The sequence below is a fragment of the Trichoderma camerunense genome (assembly GCF_050948025.1).
Source record: "Trichoderma camerunense strain CBS 138272 chromosome Unknown V8C40scaffold_10, whole genome shotgun sequence".
NCBI lineage: Eukaryota > Fungi > Ascomycota > Sordariomycetes > Hypocreales > Hypocreaceae > Trichoderma > Trichoderma camerunense.
In genome coordinates, this window is record NW_028145360.1 from 140,846 (window position 1) to 158,601 (window position 17,756).

General features: G+C 51.9%; 7 protein-coding genes across 7 annotated transcripts; 2 read left to right on the forward strand and 5 right to left on the reverse strand.

Annotated features, from left to right (window-relative positions):
* Nucleotides 1-8: 8 nt before the first annotated feature.
* On the reverse strand, nt 9-1,847 carry V8C40DRAFT_266320 (isocitrate lyase 1; the record flags this gene model as incomplete). The annotated part of the gene is made up of 4 exons (XM_083219749.1): nt 9-366; nt 436-1,331; nt 1,395-1,550; nt 1,617-1,847. The coding sequence occupies 4 exons, from the start codon at nt 1,845-1,847 to the stop codon at nt 9-11; spliced, it is 1,641 nt and encodes a 546-aa protein (XP_083072425.1).
* Nucleotides 1,848-3,294: 1,447 nt separating this feature from the next.
* V8C40DRAFT_246241 (alpha,alpha-trehalase NTH1) lies at nt 3,295-6,687 on the reverse strand (the record flags this gene model as incomplete). Its single annotated transcript, XM_083216077.1, has 5 exons — nt 6,494-6,687; nt 5,940-6,285; nt 5,816-5,879; nt 3,871-5,749; nt 3,295-3,791 (listed from the first exon to the last, which is right to left on the reverse strand). Coding segments are annotated over exons 2-5 (2,224 nt in total), but the record flags the coding sequence as incomplete, so codon positions are not given.
* A 1,214-nt stretch (nt 6,688-7,901) lies between these two features.
* V8C40DRAFT_246244 (yippee zinc-binding/DNA-binding /Mis18, centromere assembly-domain-containing protein) lies at nt 7,902-9,410 on the reverse strand. Its single transcript, XM_083216078.1, has one exon. The coding sequence runs from the start codon at nt 9,110-9,112 to the stop codon at nt 8,258-8,260; it is 855 nt and encodes a 284-aa protein (XP_083072427.1). The 5' UTR covers nt 9,113-9,410; the 3' UTR covers nt 7,902-8,257.
* A 73-nt stretch (nt 9,411-9,483) lies between these two features.
* On the reverse strand, nt 9,484-11,936 carry V8C40DRAFT_246245 (metallodipeptidase). Its single transcript, XM_083216079.1, has 3 exons — nt 10,462-11,936; nt 10,159-10,401; nt 9,484-10,059 (listed from the first exon to the last, which is right to left on the reverse strand). Exons 1-2 carry the CDS (start codon nt 11,856-11,858, stop codon nt 10,221-10,223), a joined length of 1,578 nt encoding a protein of 525 aa, XP_083072428.1. The 5' UTR covers nt 11,859-11,936; the 3' UTR covers nt 9,484-10,059; nt 10,159-10,220.
* On the forward strand, nt 11,760-12,910 carry V8C40DRAFT_23078 (uncharacterized protein). The gene is made up of 3 exons (XM_083212789.1): nt 11,760-12,230; nt 12,305-12,509; nt 12,593-12,910. Exons 1-3 carry the CDS (start codon nt 11,857-11,859, stop codon nt 12,680-12,682), a joined length of 669 nt encoding a protein of 222 aa, XP_083072429.1. The 5' UTR covers nt 11,760-11,856; the 3' UTR covers nt 12,683-12,910.
* On the forward strand, nt 12,833-15,524 carry V8C40DRAFT_23054 (cleavage polyadenylation factor subunit MPE1 domain-containing protein). Its single transcript, XM_083212731.1, has 3 exons — nt 12,833-13,309; nt 13,368-13,656; nt 13,715-15,524. Exons 1-3 carry the CDS (start codon nt 13,138-13,140, stop codon nt 15,255-15,257), a joined length of 2,004 nt encoding a protein of 667 aa, XP_083072430.1. The 5' UTR covers nt 12,833-13,137; the 3' UTR covers nt 15,258-15,524.
* A 560-nt stretch (nt 15,525-16,084) lies between these two features.
* Nucleotides 16,085-17,722, reverse strand: V8C40DRAFT_246250 (guanine nucleotide exchange factor GET3). Its single transcript, XM_083216080.1, has 2 exons — nt 16,967-17,722; nt 16,085-16,897 (listed from the first exon to the last, which is right to left on the reverse strand). Exons 1-2 carry the CDS (start codon nt 17,348-17,350, stop codon nt 16,262-16,264), a joined length of 1,020 nt encoding a protein of 339 aa, XP_083072431.1. The 5' UTR covers nt 17,351-17,722; the 3' UTR covers nt 16,085-16,261.
* Between the last annotated feature and the right edge of the window lie 34 nt (nt 17,723-17,756).

A 17,756-nucleotide genomic window follows, 5' to 3' on the forward strand; every position in this document is an offset into this window, starting at 1 on the left:
ATGTCCCCTTAATGGAACTGGTCCTCAGTAACTCCTTTACCCATGGCCGCCGTGGAGCTCACTCCGCCAGTCACCATCTTTTGCAGCTCATCGACGTAGTTGGCTCCGCTCCACTTCTGGTGCTTGACAACGTCGACGCCCTGCTCCATCTCGGGCTCCTGGACAAGCTCACCATACGCGCGCATGCCAACGGAGGCGTATGCGCGGGCAAACTGGTCGCTGATGAGAGCGGTCGTGTGCAGACCAGCAAGAGTGATGAACTGCCAGCAGTAGCCCAAGCTTGCGAGTCGACGGATGTAAGTCTCCTGCTCGTCACGGGGCATGGCAGTCTTCCAGTTGAAAGAGGGCGAGAGGTTGTACGCGAGCCTATTTGCAAATTTGTTAGATAAACAACTTGGAATTATAGCAAAGGGGTAGGGAGGAGGGTATAATTACTTCTTCTCGGGCCAAACAGCGTGGACACCGTCGGCAAACTCCTTGGCTTGAGCATAGTCGGGAAGCTTGCTCTCCATCCAGACAGCGTCACAGAAGGGACCGTAAGCAATGGCACGGTTGATGGCGCAGTCACAGCCACCCTTCAGGCGGTAGTAACCCTCTCGGGTTCGGGGGGCCTCCCAGTCGAAGAAGACGTCCTTGCCAAGTATGCTCTTGGCGAGAGCACGAGACTCAGCGTTACTCTTGCCCTTGGCGCGAGCAAGGTAGTCACTCTTGACCTTGGCCGCGTTGGGACCAGAGCTGGCCTCAATGGCGGCAACAACAGCGTCATCGAATCGTTTTAGGCCAGCAGAGGCAATCCACTCGTCCTCAATGCGCTGAAGCTCATCACCAGACTTTCCGCTCTGCTCGGCGGCGATCATAAGGTCGTTTAAAGGTTGCAGATTGGGGTTGGTAGAGCCAAGGATGAAAGCATGGTCACGAGGATCAATTGTGGTGGTGATGAGAGTCGCAGCCTCGGCATCGGTACGGGCGACGGCGATCAGGTCAGAGCCCATGATATCGGCTTGCGCACGAATGGCAACCAGACGGTTGATGTGCTCGCTAATGGGGACGAGAACCTTGCCGGCCATGTGGCCGCACTTCTTAGTGCCAGGAGCCTGGTCTTCAATATGAATACCAGCAGCACCCTTCTCAACAAAGAGCTTGGTGAGCTTCATGACGGCAGTTAAACCGCCATGGCCAGTATCGGCATCGGCGATGATGGGTCGTAGATAGTCAATATTGGCCACGTTGGCACGCTGAGCCTTGGGGATGCTCAGGCGTTCCTGGCGCTGCTTTCGATCATGGAAGAGTTGGGCCGTGAAGAGATGGCCAACTTTGTTGGGCACAGTGGTCTAAGAGGAAGGAAATCAGCCAAGATGGTTCTTGTGTACATGTCCAATGACCGAGAGTCTTACGTATGGGTAGTCTGCCAAGTCAGGGCCGGGCTCGTCTGACGCAGAGGCGGTTGAAGATGATTGCCAGCCAGAGACATAGACGGTGTCGAGGTACTTGGCCATCTGAGTGACCATTGTAGGTTCTAAGCAGCCATAGGTATAGCTAGCATCTTTGTTCTACATCTTCTTGTTAGAAGGCTTCCTTGGAGATACCATCATAGCAAAATGACTGCAATGACTCACCTGGAAACGGTTCTCCAGGATGTTCCACAGCTTCTTGGCCTGGGCATTGCTGGGATACTCAATTTTCAGATGGCCTCTCTTAGAGACGATCTGCTCGGCAGTGAAGGGACGCTTGGTGTGCCTCCATCGTGAGTCGCGCCACCAATCTTTGACCTGCTGGACTTCCTGGAGGAAGAGGTCATCTTCTTTGTCTGGATTCACAGCCAGCGTCACCATGTTGTTGGAAGCCATGATGAATGATGCAAGTGGTCACTGCGTGTTAGACAAGGAATGAATCAAGTCAATTGAATAGAAGATGAAGAAACAAGGAGATCCAGAAGACTAATCACACAACCAAAGTTGCTTTCAATGAGGAAAAGTGATGTAGAAGAAGAATAAAAGAGGAGGAGGAACAGCAAGAAGTTAAAGTTTGAGCCGAGTCACAGGCCTCGACCCGTGCTCTCACACAACCCATCAAACGCGGCGTCCAGTCATGGCTCCGAATCCAGCCACAGCAGCTGTCTCTCCCTTTCCCCCATTGCAGTATCACCTCGGATCTTGAAGTCTGACTCCCACGGCTGCCACTCCACCTCGCCTTCTGAGCGCCGGAATGGCCCGACACCTCAGCGAGGTCCAGCCACTTAGACGAGGCCTGGGGACTTGAAGCTCGGCACTCGAGAGGGCAGCCCACGCATATGCCAGCCCCCCTTGCAGCTTAAACAGCGTGACGTGACCGAGCTTCACTGCTGTTTAAGCGGGAAAGCCACAGGCGCTGGCAAGAGTCCAGATGCGGCGCGGCTCCAGCTCGGCTCAAAGGGAGCTTCAATGTCGATGGAGTGGGTTAGCCGCCATTGGCCGAGATGCCGAGAGAAAGTCAGCCGTCGGCCCCGCGTTGTCGTGTGGCCTCCATGTGTCCGTAGTCTGCGTATAACAGTTCGATAGTTCCAGCTGGTGCTGTGATCTTGAGAAGTCTAGAGAATGCAGAGAATGAAAAATTGAACTGATACAAATTTACGGATAGCTATATCTCCTGCCTCTTTCTTTTTTTACTTTTCTTTTTGTTCTTTCCCTTCTTTCCCTCCTTCCCTCTCAACGACATCCTCTCCTTCTCAAACCTGCGCCGTCCGGTAGTACCTTCTTTCCGGTCTTAAGTGGCGAACCCTCTCCACAGCACGCTCAAATCGGCAATTCGCCAGCCAATCCACTTTCCCCACGGCCCACCGGAACTCTTTTGCATGTGAAGTGACGCATCTAGATTCTACTGTACATTCAAGTGAGATGCTCCAGCTGATAAGTACTTATCCGTCTATTGAGGTGCGCAGTAGAAAAGAGAGGGTAGATACTATACGCATCTGGCTCTCAATCGAATAATATTGATAAATGGCAAACTGTTCTTCATCCATGGATAGTACATGTGAATGTTCGATCGTGTCCCTTCAACCCAGTGCTCCAAGTCTATAAATGGTGACTGCATCTGCATTGTATGGTTATGGAGCAATCGAAAAGACTCGGAGCTGGCTCGGTAAAATGATCAACCGCGAGTCTTACACCAGCAACCCGCAGGCTGGTGCAATTGATGGCCAATATGACTCCTACCCCTCGAGTTTACACAGCCCAGCTATCATCCATCCATCCTGCTACGAGACCCTATCAAGCTCATAATCACATGGGATTGCATTTACACGCGCGCGAATGAGCTGCATGATGGCACCTTCTCATGAAGTGTTCTTGATTTCTATAGGGGCAATTAGCTACTATCAACGAGTATCTACAAGGTTGGTCGGACTAAAGCGTTTCAAACAACGTCATTTTATTGCTTGCTTTCTGTTTTACTTTCTTATGCGTTTCTGTTGACCTGCATTTTTGCTGACTCATGGACTGCCAGAACAGCTCTCATGACATTTTCTAAGTCGATCTGTCTCCAGTTTCTTCATATTCCCCTTTCAGCCTTGGCGGCGTACTGGTGACATTCTTCTTCTAGCCGCTCATCGTATCGTCTCGGGGCAGTCACCGCTTCGGTATTGGTCTCCGAATCAACAATGTCACGTCAGGGTCAGGCCGGCCAAGGCACGTTCATTGTTCAGCTCAATTGCCCTGATAAACGTTTCGTATGGAGTCAACGTTCCCAGTGCTCGTCGCATATGCGCATTCACAATCTGGAGTCCGTAAACGTAACTGGCATTGACCCATCCGAACCTATTGCGCGTTTACGTTAGCATCCCACGATAGCATACATGCCGTGCTCACACAGCGGCAGGGACTGCACGAGACTTACCCTTCCTTCGCAACGCCCTTGAAGTCCAGGCCTTGGTTTCCATACTCGGCGTCAACACGATGAGGGTCGACCGGACGCGTGACGTCGTACTTTTCAACCACTACTCCATTGAAATCGACAAACGCCTTGGTGATCATGAAGAGCCATTTATAAGCGAGGCGCTCAGCTTCTTCGGTGAAGCTGTACCGAAGCAGTCCAGTCCAGGCCAGCATCTGCTGCGGAGCCCAGCCATATGGGTAATCCCACTGCCGGTTGGGGCGTTCCAATCCAATTGCACCCCGAGACTTCTCCGTTCCAGCCACCACACCACCAAACATCTCGAACCTGGGCAGGCCCTTCTTCACCAAATCGGCAGCCTGCTTGGGCGTTGCAATTCCAGCCCAGAGCGCCCACAAGGTCGTGGCAGTCTCATACGTGCACCTCTGTCTCTTGGCTGTGTCGTAGTCAAAGAACATGCCCTCCTCTTCGTTCCACATCAGCTTGTCCATTGTCAACTTTCTCCGCTTGGCGCGTCGGTCCCAGACCGCCGATGACACGGACTCGCCGGGCTGGTATGGCGTTCCCTGGCAGAATTCAGCTGGAATGACCAACTTGTCGCCAAAGAGGCTTCGAATGGTCCGTCCGATATCTGTTTCATACTTGAACAATAGAGAGTTGAGGTCGATAGTGGCAAGGTCAGCACAGACGCCCTCGAGACGGTACGATGTGTCATGGCCAGATTCGCGGACTGCACGATCGTGCAAAAAGTACTCGTCCAGCTCAGGCTCTTTGATCTCGCCATAGTTGTAAGCTCGGACAAACTCCTCAAACTCCATCTTGTGCTTCTCAATGTAGGGCTTCAAGATGTGGACGAAGTGGGTTGCCTCCGTCTCGGGAGGCACTCCTAGACCCTCTGGCCGGTACCTGGAGAGGCCCGTCACCGGGTCTAGCCGAGGCTCGCTGGTCCAGACACTGTGATACTCCTTGATGGCTGCGAGGATGGCTCGTCTCAAAAACTCCTTGGAATCCGGCTCATGCTTAATCTTCTCATATACTCGAAGAGCCATGTCCGTCAGGAAGGGAGGCTGAGATCGGCCCAGATAGTAAGACCGAGTGGCATTGAGAATCTTTCCATAGTGCTCAATGCAGAAGCAAAAGTTGAGCACCATGGACTTGGCTAGATCGACCCTTTCGTGGATCAACAAGCCTAGAGATTCCATGTAGCTGTCCCAACCATAAAGCTCGTTGAAACGGCCACCGGGAACGACAAAGGGAAGCCCCTTTAAGCTTGTCGTCTTGTTGCCTAGATCATCTTCCTCTTCCACCTTCTCCACAGCTACAGCCAGCAGACCCGGCTTGTCGTTCATGTCGCGAATCAACTCTGGCGTGATCTTCTCCGGCAGTTGCTGGACGTCAAGACGGAGCTCTGGTCTGTCAGCAGCAACTTTTTGATAATACTCATACTGTTCCGGAGCTCCAATTGGGACATAGATTCTCGGACGAGGGTCATCTGTCCAGTCCTTGGGGTCGCGAGCCGCAATCTCAATACTAGATGCGTCAATTCGCCTGGTAAGTCCATCCCAGAAATGATCCCGGATCAAGCGGGACAAACGATCAACAGGGTTCTCGTTCAAGCGACCTTCATCAAGAATGATTTGCTTGCGGCCATACTCCTTGGCCAATGTCAACTCCTGCAGGAGATTGGACAGCATGTAAGTTCCTCGGACTTCGAATCGGTTGTGGCCAGCCGAGGCAGCTGTTCTCAGAGAAATGACTTTGGGGCCATTATCCTCAATCGTGATTTGCATGTTTCCGTCAGTGTCCTCCTGGTTCTTCAGGATTTCCAGTGTGGCATCAACCTGAACGAGAAATCGGCGACCCGTCTCCATGGTGGTCTCGTCTACATAGCTATGGTTAAAATCTTGCACATTCCACCTCTCCATTGAAATTGGAAGAGAGGACTAACCGTGGCTTCCACGTCGGAACGGCTCCTGCGCCCCCATCCTCTCCAACTGCTTCACCAAGCTATTCTGTAGCAAAGTCTCATTAGTATTGTCTTGTCCCTCTTCTGCTACCAATTAAGCACCTACCTGCGAGTACGTTCGAGTTCGGACTCCATAGCGGTTGCTGTGGCGCTCCTCGGAAGCATAGTACGTCTTTGCATCATCGTACACCCCGTACTCCTCAGAACCGCGGGAGCGGTGGCCGGAAGTGCCTTGCATATGGAATACGTATATTCTGAACGTCTATCGAGTCGGCTGGATTGGCTTGGCTGTGATGATGGAAAGCTATCGGAGGGTATCAATTATAGCAGTGGTGGTGTCGTGATGGACCAGTAGAAGAAAGGGCCGGAGAACCGCAGCAGCTCTGGTCCAACAGTCCCGGGGGATGATAAATAACTGTCAGGGCTCTGGAGGTGACACTGGTGGCCCGGGTCTGGAGAAGTCAGCAAACAGGAATGCAAAGTACAGGCTACCCGGGCTCGCATCGCATCAGGGGGGTCACGAGCGTGGGCGAGCTCCCCAACTCCCATCTCCGTCACCACCTTTCCAGGTATTGCAATGACCACCACTACGAGTGCAAGCTTGCATGGACCCTGCGGGGCAGAAATCTGGTGCGGCCAAGGGGCGAAGCTGCTACGTACCGGTACGCAGCGGCAGGGCGGGAACTGGCGCGCCTGCAAAGTAGCTGTAGGTATCGTCGATGGTGAGATCGGTAGGATGCAAACGACGGACTGTAATAATGATACAACTGGGCGAAGGACAGATGTCGAAGAGACCTTGATCGACGGAGGGGGAAAAGACAGCACTGGAGAGGGATGTTGGCGGTTGCATCAACCCGACGCTGCTGCCAAACCAGTTACGCAGCTGTGGGTTTGAGCTGCTTGCTGCTCAACTCAATTCGTTCACCGCCCACCCCACTGTGGCACCTGCACGGGATGCGTGTACATTCGAAAAGTGACGATATGACGCATGCCCTGCCGGCCAACAAGGGCCCGCTGATAGTGACATCGACAGCTGGAGCCCCCACGTTTCGGCCCCTACAGGCCGGTGCCCCCTTTCGCCAGTGACGAAGTTACAGGGCTCGCAAGCCCCAAGGGTCCCCCCTCATTAACGGGCAATTACAGTACAGAACAGGTCAGCGGTACTGCCGGGATTGATGACCTCGACATCTCCGTAAATTACCATTCATGGCCGCGCTGAAGCCCGCTAGAACGTCCCAAATCTACCCACAGCGGTCCACCGTTTGCGGCAGCACAACATGATTACAGCAGAGCTAAAAATCTCACGGAACCGATGGACTGCCGAGGAAACGACCGAACGCTGAGAGCATTGGTTCTTTCGTGCGTACTCGTAAGATATGCTAGATACACGGGCGGAGAGCGAGTGACAGATAAAATTACATGTACTCCTTATAAAAAACAATATCACTTAGTGTGTTTATTTAGTGTACTGGTGCTCCCACGGCATCCCGCTCAGGGGCTTGCACCGGACTTGCGTTCCCCCATCCTTCGCACAAGGATTCCAAGACCAAAAGGGAGAAAAGGGGGGGAATGAAGCTGAAAACACGAGCCTCACAAGTACTGTCTACTTCGCACCGGACGGGCTGTTACCTGTTATGCTTACGGTACGCTCGTACAGCGCATCACGCCTGGCATCAGCCCCCTTGCATCTGGTGATGGCCTCCTATGCTCGAATGTTGCGGCCAAATCTTGCCCTTGGACCATCTTGGACTTATGACACATCAGCCTACATCTACACCGACTGCACGTCGTACCTATACATATAGGCGTCTTCATGTTGTCAGCTCATCATGTTCGGTTACACATGTTCAAATTGTAAGTGCCCAATGTATGACAGGCTCCCTTGGTACAGGCGGATAGATGGTGTACAGTCACGAAGTAATGGGGAAATCAACAGGCAGATTCAATCTCACCACTGTAACCTCATTACCGACGTACAGGTACTATTGCTAGTTCCCCGAAGGAGACGTCGAATACAAATGGTCCGATCATTCCACCGACACCGCCTAGCAGTTAGTAGTACACAGTCTCAAAGGAAGGGAACGCCTATTCAGCACCCCAATTTTGCTAGTAGATATCTTAAGGAAGCATCAAGTATATAGCACCAAGCATCGTGACCGGAAAAAATCTCAAAACATCTGCGGTCAACCGCTCTGTAGAATAGCCCTTGTTGCTCACAGGACGCACACAAAGATCAACTTGCGTCATAGTATTAATGCTTCGTAGACTATCAGAGCATCTTTGTAGATGTAGAACCAACAAGAGCCAAAGCATGATAAACGAAAGACAGAACTGCTGTTCGGGGTATTCCTCTTTACAAACGTGCAAAAAACGCCAAAGAATGGTATCAAATTTCATGAATAATGGCTTCAGCGCCCAGCGACATCATTCGCCCTGCTGCTGAGCTGCCCTCGGTCTGGCCGCCAAGCGGTTCCTGCGCTTTGCAGCGGTTTCCGCATCCCAAAGGCCAGCAAAAACGGCCTCGCACTCATCCTCATCCGAAGAGTCAAACTCAATCTCGGTGTCATCATCGTCTTTTTTCGCCGTGTCTTCTTTTTGTTCCGCTTCGTACATGAGCTCTTCCTGGCCCTCAGAAATGGTGGTGTCTTCCCAGTTCCGATGTGTCACCACCCGCTCCGTCTCTAGGATATACTTGCCCACCTTGTATTTCTGTGATTCTTCCTTGGCGTCCACGTACTTCCAGCCGAGCTTGCGCGAGCAGATCCCGCAGCAGATGTCCGCCACCACATGCCATCCGGTGACAAGCTGTCTGTTCTCGTTCTTGCCAATGCGGATATTCAGCAGCGACGAGTCTGCCGGCGGAGGTGCGATCAAATACGCACGACCGTAGCGACCTGTGAATCCCTTGGAAATAATTTGAGACGTAAAAGCAATGTCCGTAGCACAGCTCGAACAGCGCAGCGTATCTGCCGCCGTCCGAGAGAGACGTCGAGGCTCTGCTGTGTTTTTCAGGCTGTTGAATGCTGAATCACCATCTGGTGGAGAGCCGGTTGGCGTGGTCACTGCCGACGAAGCGTCATCGCTACGGCTACTAGATGGCTCCGACCCTGTTGACGATGTGGACGATGCAGAGTGGCGGCGACGCCCAGGAAATGCAAACTTGAAGCTCGGCAGGAGATAGCTGGGGAAGATCGGCTTGGTCGCCGAGATGCCGCTCTCTCGCACCATGGCCCGAATGTCGTCTTCAAAAAAGAAGGCCTCCCAAATGCCGCCCGCCATAGAGCAAGCAATATGGATGCCTAAGAGGATGCAAGAGACGAGATGTTTAGTGGAAGAAACGATGAGAGCACAAGAAATGAGGACAGGGAGCTTGGCCTCGAACGAGGTGCTGCTGCAGAGCTTCCACTGATCTGATGGCTCGACTAACCGCCGACACCGCCCAAACTCTCTTTGCGTTGGGAGCTCACCTGCTGCTCGTTTATGTGCAAGTATCTGACGAGTACCGCTGTTGATGTGATTGATCAACCACTAACCCCGCAGACAAGTCTCTCTTTTAGTACGGCCAAGGGATTCCGTCTTTTCTTTTGCACCGCACGGCGAAGTGATTAGGTTCAATGGTACCCAACCGGCCAACATCGAAATCGTACGTCAGTGTATGTCCGCTGTCAGTCATCTCCCTGACAGCCGCCAGCTTTTACTACAGGTTATTTATCTGCGTAGCCTCGCTGAAGCATCATGTAACTTCGTCTCTGCACGTATTCTATTGCAAATCACCTAGCCTTGATAGAGCAGCGAATAGTCCTACTGCTGGAGTTTTTGAACCTCCCGCCCGTCCGATCGAGGGTCATGGGGCGCCAAAATGCCCTTTAGTGATTAGCGGCCGGTCGCAGCGTCGGTACTTGTCTCTGACTTGCTACCAGTCGATCAATCAATCAAAGTCCAGTCAAGCCAGTGATCCATCCATGCTCAACTATCCACTAATTGGGCCGCTAGCCGGAAGCCGCGGCCGCACGGATGGGGAGGGGCACTAACACGAGATTGAAGCCCGATCGAGATTGTTCATATTTACAGGCAGAATATCTATCCGATTGGCATAATGCGCCTAGATGAATGTACATGCTTGGGACTGGCTTCATTCTGGGTATTTGCAGCATCAGTCCTTGCCTCTTCCAGCTTTTGGATACTCTGGAATAGAATGGAGTGCAAATAAACGCAGAGAGATAATGCTGCGTATGACGTAGGTGTGGTGAGCCGACGAGTTTTCACATTTGATACATTGCGATTTTTCATGCCCGGTATCAATGTCCTACGAGTTCGTAACGTACACGCTTTTGCTTCCAATGCATCTTGATATCTTGATTTATTTATTCGTTCATTCATGCCCTCCTTAGTTCTGGGGCTCCTCGGCGACATAGTGCAGGTAAGCACCCAGCAGCTTGATGCCCTCAATGTAGTTGCGCTTGTCAAGCTTCTCGTTGATAGAGTGAGCGCCATCTGTTGAGCTTCCCATGGGCAGCAGCAGGACGTTCTTGCCAGTGGCCTCCTCAAAGGTAAGGGTGACAGGGATACTGCAGGATCATGTTAGTATTTGGTAGTATGTAGAAGGAATATAAAAAAAGACAACTCACCTTCCACCCTCACGGGTGAAGTCGGGCTCAACGCCCCAGACACGCTCAACCGCCTTGGCAGCGGCGGAAAAGTTCCAGTGCTTTGGTGAGGCAACCCACCACTTTCCGGTGTGCTGGGCATAAACCTTCATGCTGTTCTTGCTGCCAAGCTTGGCAAACTGCTCCTCGACATACTTGTAGACAACCTTGTTGGTCGTCTCAATGTCCATGTCGGGGACAGTTCGGATGGAGAACTTGCCAACAACCTTAGCAGGAATGACAGTCTTGGCACCAGGGGCAGAGAAAGCACCCTCGATACCGTGGAGAGAGAGCGAGGGGTATCTCCAGCGAGCCATCAGAGTGGGCTTGGTCTCCTCGTGGATGGTGGTGGTGCTGCCCAGAGACTCGTGCAGGTTCTCCATGGTGAAGGCAATGCTTTCGTAGAGCTTCTCCTCATCAGCAGTGACGGGGGCAACCTGCTCCGAGATACCAGGGATCAGGATGTTGCCCTTGGAGTCAACAAGGGAGCCCATGACGGCAACGAGATCGGTCATGGGTTCGTGGGCCTGTCCACCGAAAACACCGCTGTGCAAGTCGGCACCGGGGCCAGAAACCTCGATGGAGTAGTAGTTGCAGCCTCGGAGACCATAGGTCAAGCAAGGCTTCTCAGTTCCGAGCCAGTAGTTGTCCGAAATGCAGACAGCATCGGCATCGGCGAAGAACTTCTTGGCCTCCTCCTTGATCAGATCATCAAGACCCTCGGAGCCATACTCCTCCATACCCTCAAAGCACATCAACAGGTTGACGGGGAAGTCGACGCCAGCCTTCTGGTGGGCCTCAATGGCGTTGAGCCAGCCCAGGACAGGTCCCTTGTCGTCGGTAGAGCCACGACCGAACATGCGGCCCTTGTCGTCGACCGTGAGCTCAAAAGGCTCGGTTGCCCATCCGTCGCTCTTCTCCGCAGGCTGGACATCGTAGTGGCCGTAGACCAGGATTGTTCGCTTGTTCTTGTCGTTTCCATATCGTCCGAGGACAACGGGGGGCAGATCGAGATGCTCCTTGTGAGGCTGCTTGCCAAGCGGGCGCAGCTCAACCGAGGCACCCAGGGCCTTCAGCTCGTCGGCCAGGAAGTGGCCCATGCGAACGACATCAGGGCGGCGAGCATCCTCGGCCGAGATGGAGGGGATGGCGACAGCCTTGCGCAGACGCTCGATGAAGACATCTGTGTTGCTGTCAACCTGCTTGAAGAAGCTGTCGAGTTGAGGCGCCATCTTTCTAGCTTGGTGAGCACGGATCGAGTCGGTGAGATACGGTCGAAACGAATGAGTCGCTGTTCGAGGACTCTGTGTGAATTGGGAAGAGAAAGAGAAAGGCTTGATCCTCGTCCAGATTTGTCGAGGGCAGCGGAGCGAAGTCATGAAGAAAGATGGTGCGGGGCATGTCGCCCTACCTCTTGCAGCGCGAAGATACACGCACTTCTGCTGGCTGCAGAAGCTTCACGCGGCGGGGCAGATTGGAGGGGAACTTTTTTTGGCGAGCCGGTTACCAACGGCAGCTGCTGATGAAAATGGGTGCAGATACCGTAGCGGTACCTACACCACGAAGCTATCGCGCGGTCTCAACCACCTACATTGTGTGGGCAGAGACGCGCAAGGCTTGATGCTAAAAGTACCATCCAGGTCACCCCTGTCGTTCCTTGTCACTTCTTTAGCTTTCTCCAAGACGGAGTTTCGGCACGTGAGCTCCCCGGGGCTGGGGGAAAGTTTCGCCGGCAAAGGCAAACGCTGCCGGTTCGTTACGAAAAAGTGGCCTGCGCTCGCTATCAATACGCGCTTCCCATTAATAATGGACTAACGGTCCCCAGGCCTCCGCTTCTCTTTTTTTCTCCTCACTTCTCCTTCTCCCTGTTTGCATCACGACTCATCGTCCGCCCATCGAATCCATCTCCGAACCATCGACGATTTGCGCCCAAGCGATTGTTCGCTCGCCGTCCATCGATTTTCATCGCGCTGAGCGGTGGCTTCGACGGGTTCAAAGCTCTCGCAGTCTCTGTTTGCGTGATCGATCCGGTAGAACCGTCCACGTAGCCCAAGCCATTTGGCGGCCTCTCGACCGAGACGACGCTGATATCTTCCACCTCCTTTTCTCCCAGCGAATAAGCCCTCGTTTATTCGCTTCGTCCTTATTTTGCTTTTCTTTGGATTTTGCTAGCCTGTCTGACGGAGGGTCCAGAGACGGCTAACAGTTGGTTGTTTATTTGCTGGTGCATAGGCTGGTCTGTTATGGTGATCAGGAAGTGAGGGGGAACTCTAGGGTTGTCTTTCCTTCTGGCTTATTGCCGCTTGTACTCCATTACTCAACATACCCATTTGCCCTACTGTCTTTGTCTTTCTTCCAATTTACCATCAGAATTGATTATTTTGAGTTCATCTTGAGTTGAAACAGCACCGAGGTGCAGAACCAAGAAGAGAAGAATCAAAACAAGAAAAAAGTTCGCTAGCAGCAAGAAAAAATCAATACTCACTTAGTCATTGTTTTATGGCTGAGGTCTTCCGACGTATTTACTTTACAGATATATAGCCCCTTCGGTCTTACTTTTGACGAGCCTAACGTCCTTTTGACATATCTTATTCTACTTTTGCATTTTGCATTTTGTTACCGTAACTCCAAGAAACAAAATCACCATCTTCAGCAACAATGTCTTCCTCGGTGTTCTTCAAGTTCAAGTCGCAGAAGGAGCCCACTAGAGTGGAATTTGACGGCACAGGTATCTCAGTCTTTGAGCTCAAACGTGAGATTATCAACAAGAGCGGATTGGGTGATGGCACGGATTTCGACCTCTATATTTACACAGACGACAACAGTGAAGGTGAGTCTACAAACACAACGGTCATGTCTTAGTTAGATACTAACTCGGGATTGCGCAGAGTACGATGATGATACAACAATTGTTCCCAGGTCAACGACAGTGATTGCTCGGCGACAGCCCGCCGTTAAGCCTGGAGCTGGGCGAGCCGCTCGATATGTCTCAGGCAAGATGCCCGTAGCGGCTAAGAATGCCGGCCGTAAGGAACAGTTGGCAAAAGTATCGGCCTCCAAGCCAAATACAAATGCTTTCAGCCAGATGAACGATGCCATGACAGAGGAGGATCGAATGGCCGCCATGTTTGCTGCTCAAACAGAGCAGTGGTCAGCCCAGCAAGAAGAGTTGTCTCAGTAAGTTGCCATCCTTTTCTTATGACCGATGCGATCAAGTTACTAACCATTCAAACAGCCAAGCACCAGTGCCTTTCGGTAAACCCGGCTCCAAGCGGCCGGCGAATGTTCCTGACCATGACCCCCCCAATGGGTACATTTGCTATCGATGTGGAAACAAGGGCCATTGGATCCAGTTGTGCCCAACCAACGATGATCCCGATTTTGATAACCGACCTCGCGTCAAGCGCACCACTGGCATACCTCGTTCATTTCTACAAAAGGTGGATAAGTCTGTCATTTTAGCTCAGTCGGAAGGTGATGAAACCAAACGGCCCTCAGGAATCATGGTCAACGCTGAGGGAGACTTTGTCATTGCTGAGCCAGACAGGGCCTCTTGGGAGCAATTCCAGGCCAAGGCCAAGTCCTCTTCTGCCGCGGCCAAGACGGCGCAGGCGGAAGACAAGGAAATGCAAGAGCGTGGTCTCGAATGTTCAATTGACAAGAAGATGTTCATAGAGCCAATGAAAACCCCGTGCTGTCAGAAGACGTTTTGCAATGACTGCATAACCAATGCACTCATCGAAAGCGACTTCGTCTGCCCTGCTTGTCAGACCGAAGGTGTGCTAATAGATGATCTCCAGCCTGATGAAGAAGTGTCAAAGAAGATTCAAGAGTACCTCAAGGAGAAGGAAGCTGCCAAGGTCACTCCCCCGTCGTCACCTAAGGGCAACACGGAAGAAGTGCCAGGCAACTCGGAGAATGATCAAGCTAAAGACGCAGCAAATAAGGAAGATGGAGCAGCAGACGCTGTGGAGGACAAGACGAGGCGGAAGAGCATCGAGTCTTCAGAGCAGAAACCCAACTCACCAGCTACAGAATCAGTCGATTCGGCATCCAAGTCCCCTTCAGCCGAGTCAAAGAGTCTCGTTCCCAGCTCTCAGGCTGCAGATGGCAAGACTGAACTAGTCAAGGCAGAGGATGCCGTCTCGAAGAAGCGGCCCGCTGAAGACTTCTTAGAGAATCCCAAGATACCCAAAGGACCCCGCGCTATGCAAAACCAACAATCCCAGAACATGATGAACGGCAACATGATGAATGGCATGCCCAACATGGGTATGAACAACATGATGTTTAATGGAGGCATGGGCATGATGCCAAACATGATGGGCATGGGCGGCATGGGAATGAATATGGGCATGAACATGGGTATGAACATGGGCATGCCTCCTATGCCTATGCCTATGATGAATATGCCCATGATGGGTATGCAAGGCTTCAACAACAACAACATGAATGGGGGCTATGGAAATATGAATGGAGGATACGGCATGAACAACAACATGAACGGTATGAACAATATGAACATGAATGGCGGTGGTATGAACAACAACTGGGGCATGAACAATGCCAGCGGTATGAATGGGATGAACACCATGGGTGGAATGGGCGGCGGCATGAACGGGATGAACGGCGGAGGCATGATGAACGGCTTCCAAAACGGCGGCAACTTCACACAGGGAGGTGGCGAAGACGATGCCTATTTCCGAAAGCCTGTCAACCCGCATCGACACCAGAACAAGCAGCGAAGAGTCCGGCCAAGCGACTACCGAGAGCTTTAAGCGTGGCAGAGAGAGAAGTTGTTATGACAATATCCACTACAAACTTGCATTCGACAGCCATCAGGAATGGCTTCAAGTCGAAAACACGGAGCAAGGGAGGCATTTTCTCTTTCGTTTTTTCCTTTCAATCAACGACTACATTTTAATGCTGGCCGCGCTGCATGCTTGTTCAGCGCAGACATATACCAGAAAAAAAAACTTGAGCCCAATTGCATTTAGCTGGCAAGCACTTTACAACACAATACAATGGATGAACAGGAAGGAAATACCACGCAATATTTGAAAGGGCTTGGGGGGTGACACTCTCATATCAGAGCTCAGCTTGGCTTGGATTAGGCGTTTTGTTTTTCTCTACCTTACTCTTTGGTCATGTCCTTTGAGTCTACGCATGTTTTTTTTTTTTCCTTTTCCTTTTCTTTTTTTAAGATGATTGCCCTTGATGGCAAAGGGGGAGAAACGGCTTCGTTCCCTCGCACTCCTAAGATGTGCAGCATGTATGGTGTTTTTTTCGAGCGAGAATAGCTGGGAGGTTTATTATGCAAACGAGATGAGCTGAGGAGGGTATTGATGAAAGCGCATTTTAGGACTTTTGGTAGGATAGGAGGCAGAAGCTTCGAGAAAAAGGGAGCTTGAAATACAAGAAACAAATTCCATCAATTTTTGTTCTATTGAGACTAGTGAATGTGAATGAATTCGGTGAAGTGTTGAGGACGCCCACTATTAAAACGAAGATATCAATTGTTTGTTTATTGATTTATAAATTATACGTATGTAGAGCTGTAGAGCTGTCAGATCAACTACTTCTACTACTACCTATCCTAAAGTAGGTGAAAACACCCTCAAGTTGTACATATATTTAAGGGGGGAATCTAGACGCATACATGGCCCATTAAGTGTTTACTCGTACATGAAATACGGTTCTCTTTTCATTATTTTTTATTTTATTTTAATTTTTTTCAAGAATCTTCTATTGTTTCTCTCTCCTCGCAGGGCCCCCTCATCCTTTACTGCGGCGGAACATACGGCTTGACCAACATCTCGCTAAACTTCTCCAACTTCTCCTTTCCTCGCACCTCCTCCACCAGCAGAGGCATCTTGACAACATTGAAGTCCTCAGAGTAGAGCTCCTCATACTGGTCGAGGTACTTGAGCTGCATCTTCCTACGAGCATTACACTGCTCGCAATCATTTTCCTTCTTGGGGAACAACAGCTGATTAACAACAATGCTATGTGTGTCGATACCGTAATTCGCCAGCTCCTGAATCATGCGCTCCGTCTCGTAAAGACTAAGGAACTCTGCTATGCAGACGCACACGAAAGTGGTGAGCTCGGCGTCCTTGAACTGGGTGTTGACCTCTGAGATTGTGCCGCGCAGGGACTCGAGCTTCTCCATCATCTCGTTGAGGTTCTGGCCGTTGGGCAGGGCGCCGTTGGAGCCGAGGAAGCCGTTGAGCAGCGGGCCGTACTGGGAGGAGAGCTGGGAGACCTTTGCGAGGGCCTTTTCGAGGACCGAGGGGAACTGGAGGAAGCGGAGGGTGTGGCCGGTGGGGGCGGTGTCGAAGATGATGGTTTCGTAGGAGAGGGACTTGACCTGCTTGAGGACTTCGGCAAAGGACATGGCTTCGTCGATACCGGGGATCTATATACGGGCGAATAGGTTAGTTTTTGAGATCCATATACATGTATATATTGCATCCTGCCAACATACAGCAAAGGCAAGATCCTGCATCATGCCTCCAATCCCGCCGCTCATGGCGTTGAGATCCTCGGCGCTCTCGCCCTGGCCGGCCAACAGGTCCTGCATGCTGCCATTGGGGTCAATCTCCATGGCGCTCAGGTTATCGAAGCCGTTGATGAGGCGGGCCTCCTTGCCGAACTTTTGGTTGAAGGCATCGGACAGGTTGTGGGCGGGGTCGGTGCTGATGAGCAGGACGGAGCGGCGGACTTTCGCCAGCTGGATGGCCAGGGAGCACGAAGTCGTGGTCTTGCCGACGCCTCCCTTGCCGCCGACGAAGATCCAGCGGAGGGAGCGCTGGTCGAGGAGGGTTTGGAGGGACGGCTCGAGGGCGTCTTCGTCGATGACTGCGGCCATGGTTGGTTGGGAGGAGGAGAGAATACGAGGGGGGAAGAATGGAAGGAGATTTTAAAAATAGAAATATGGAAGAACACCAAGGAGAGGAGGCCAGAAGCAGAAGCAGAAGAAGAGAGAAGAGAGAAAAGCAGCAGAGGGCGAGGCTGGCAGTGACGCGGTCAAACGAGGCTACGGGACAAGAAGGGGGGATTAAAAGGTGGCGCTTCGAAGGCGGAAGATTCCCATGGAGGGGCAATTCGCGGAGGAAAATAAAGGTGGCGGCCATGTGGTGAGAGCAGCCACCGGCGTATTTTGGCCCCCCGTTTGGAGAAGCGATGCGGTCATACATTCTGCATTGTTCCTCTTTTTGCTCTGTGTTTTTACTTTTGATGCTAAAAAGGAGATGGGAAAAGGAGTGTGGCAGCTG

Coding starts and splice junctions, on each gene's coding strand:
- V8C40DRAFT_23054 (XM_083212731.1), top strand. CDS start 13,138: ATGTCTTCCTCGGTGTTCTTCAAGTTCAAGTCGCAGAAGGAGCCCACT. Junction 13,310..13,367: donor CACAGACGACAACAGTGAAG/GTGAGTCTACAA, acceptor GGGATTGCGCAG/AGTACGATGATGATACAACA. Junction 13,657..13,714: donor CAGCAAGAAGAGTTGTCTCA/GTAAGTTGCCAT, acceptor CCATTCAAACAG/CCAAGCACCAGTGCCTTTCG.
- V8C40DRAFT_246244 (XM_083216078.1), bottom strand. CDS start 9,112: ATGGCGGGCGGCATTTGGGAGGCCTTCTTTTTTGAAGACGACATTCGG.
- V8C40DRAFT_246245 (XM_083216079.1), bottom strand. CDS start 11,858: ATGACTTCGCTCCGCTGCCCTCGACAAATCTGGACGAGGATCAAGCCT. Junction 10,402..10,461: donor TTCACCCGTGAGGGTGGAAG/GTGAGTTGTCTT, acceptor ATGATCCTGCAG/TATCCCTGTCACCCTTACCT.
- V8C40DRAFT_246250 (XM_083216080.1), bottom strand. CDS start 17,350: ATGGCCGCAGTCATCGACGAAGACGCCCTCGAGCCGTCCCTCCAAACC. Junction 16,898..16,966: donor TGCAGGATCTTGCCTTTGCT/GTATGTTGGCAG, acceptor GCCCGTATATAG/ATCCCCGGTATCGACGAAGC.
- V8C40DRAFT_23078 (XM_083212789.1), top strand. CDS start 11,857: ATGAAGAAAGATGGTGCGGGGCATGTCGCCCTACCTCTTGCAGCGCGA. Junction 12,231..12,304: donor GGCAAAGGCAAACGCTGCCG/GTTCGTTACGAA, acceptor AACGGTCCCCAG/GCCTCCGCTTCTCTTTTTTT. Junction 12,510..12,592: donor CTGTTTGCGTGATCGATCCG/GTAGAACCGTCC, acceptor CTTTTCTCCCAG/CGAATAAGCCCTCGTTTATT.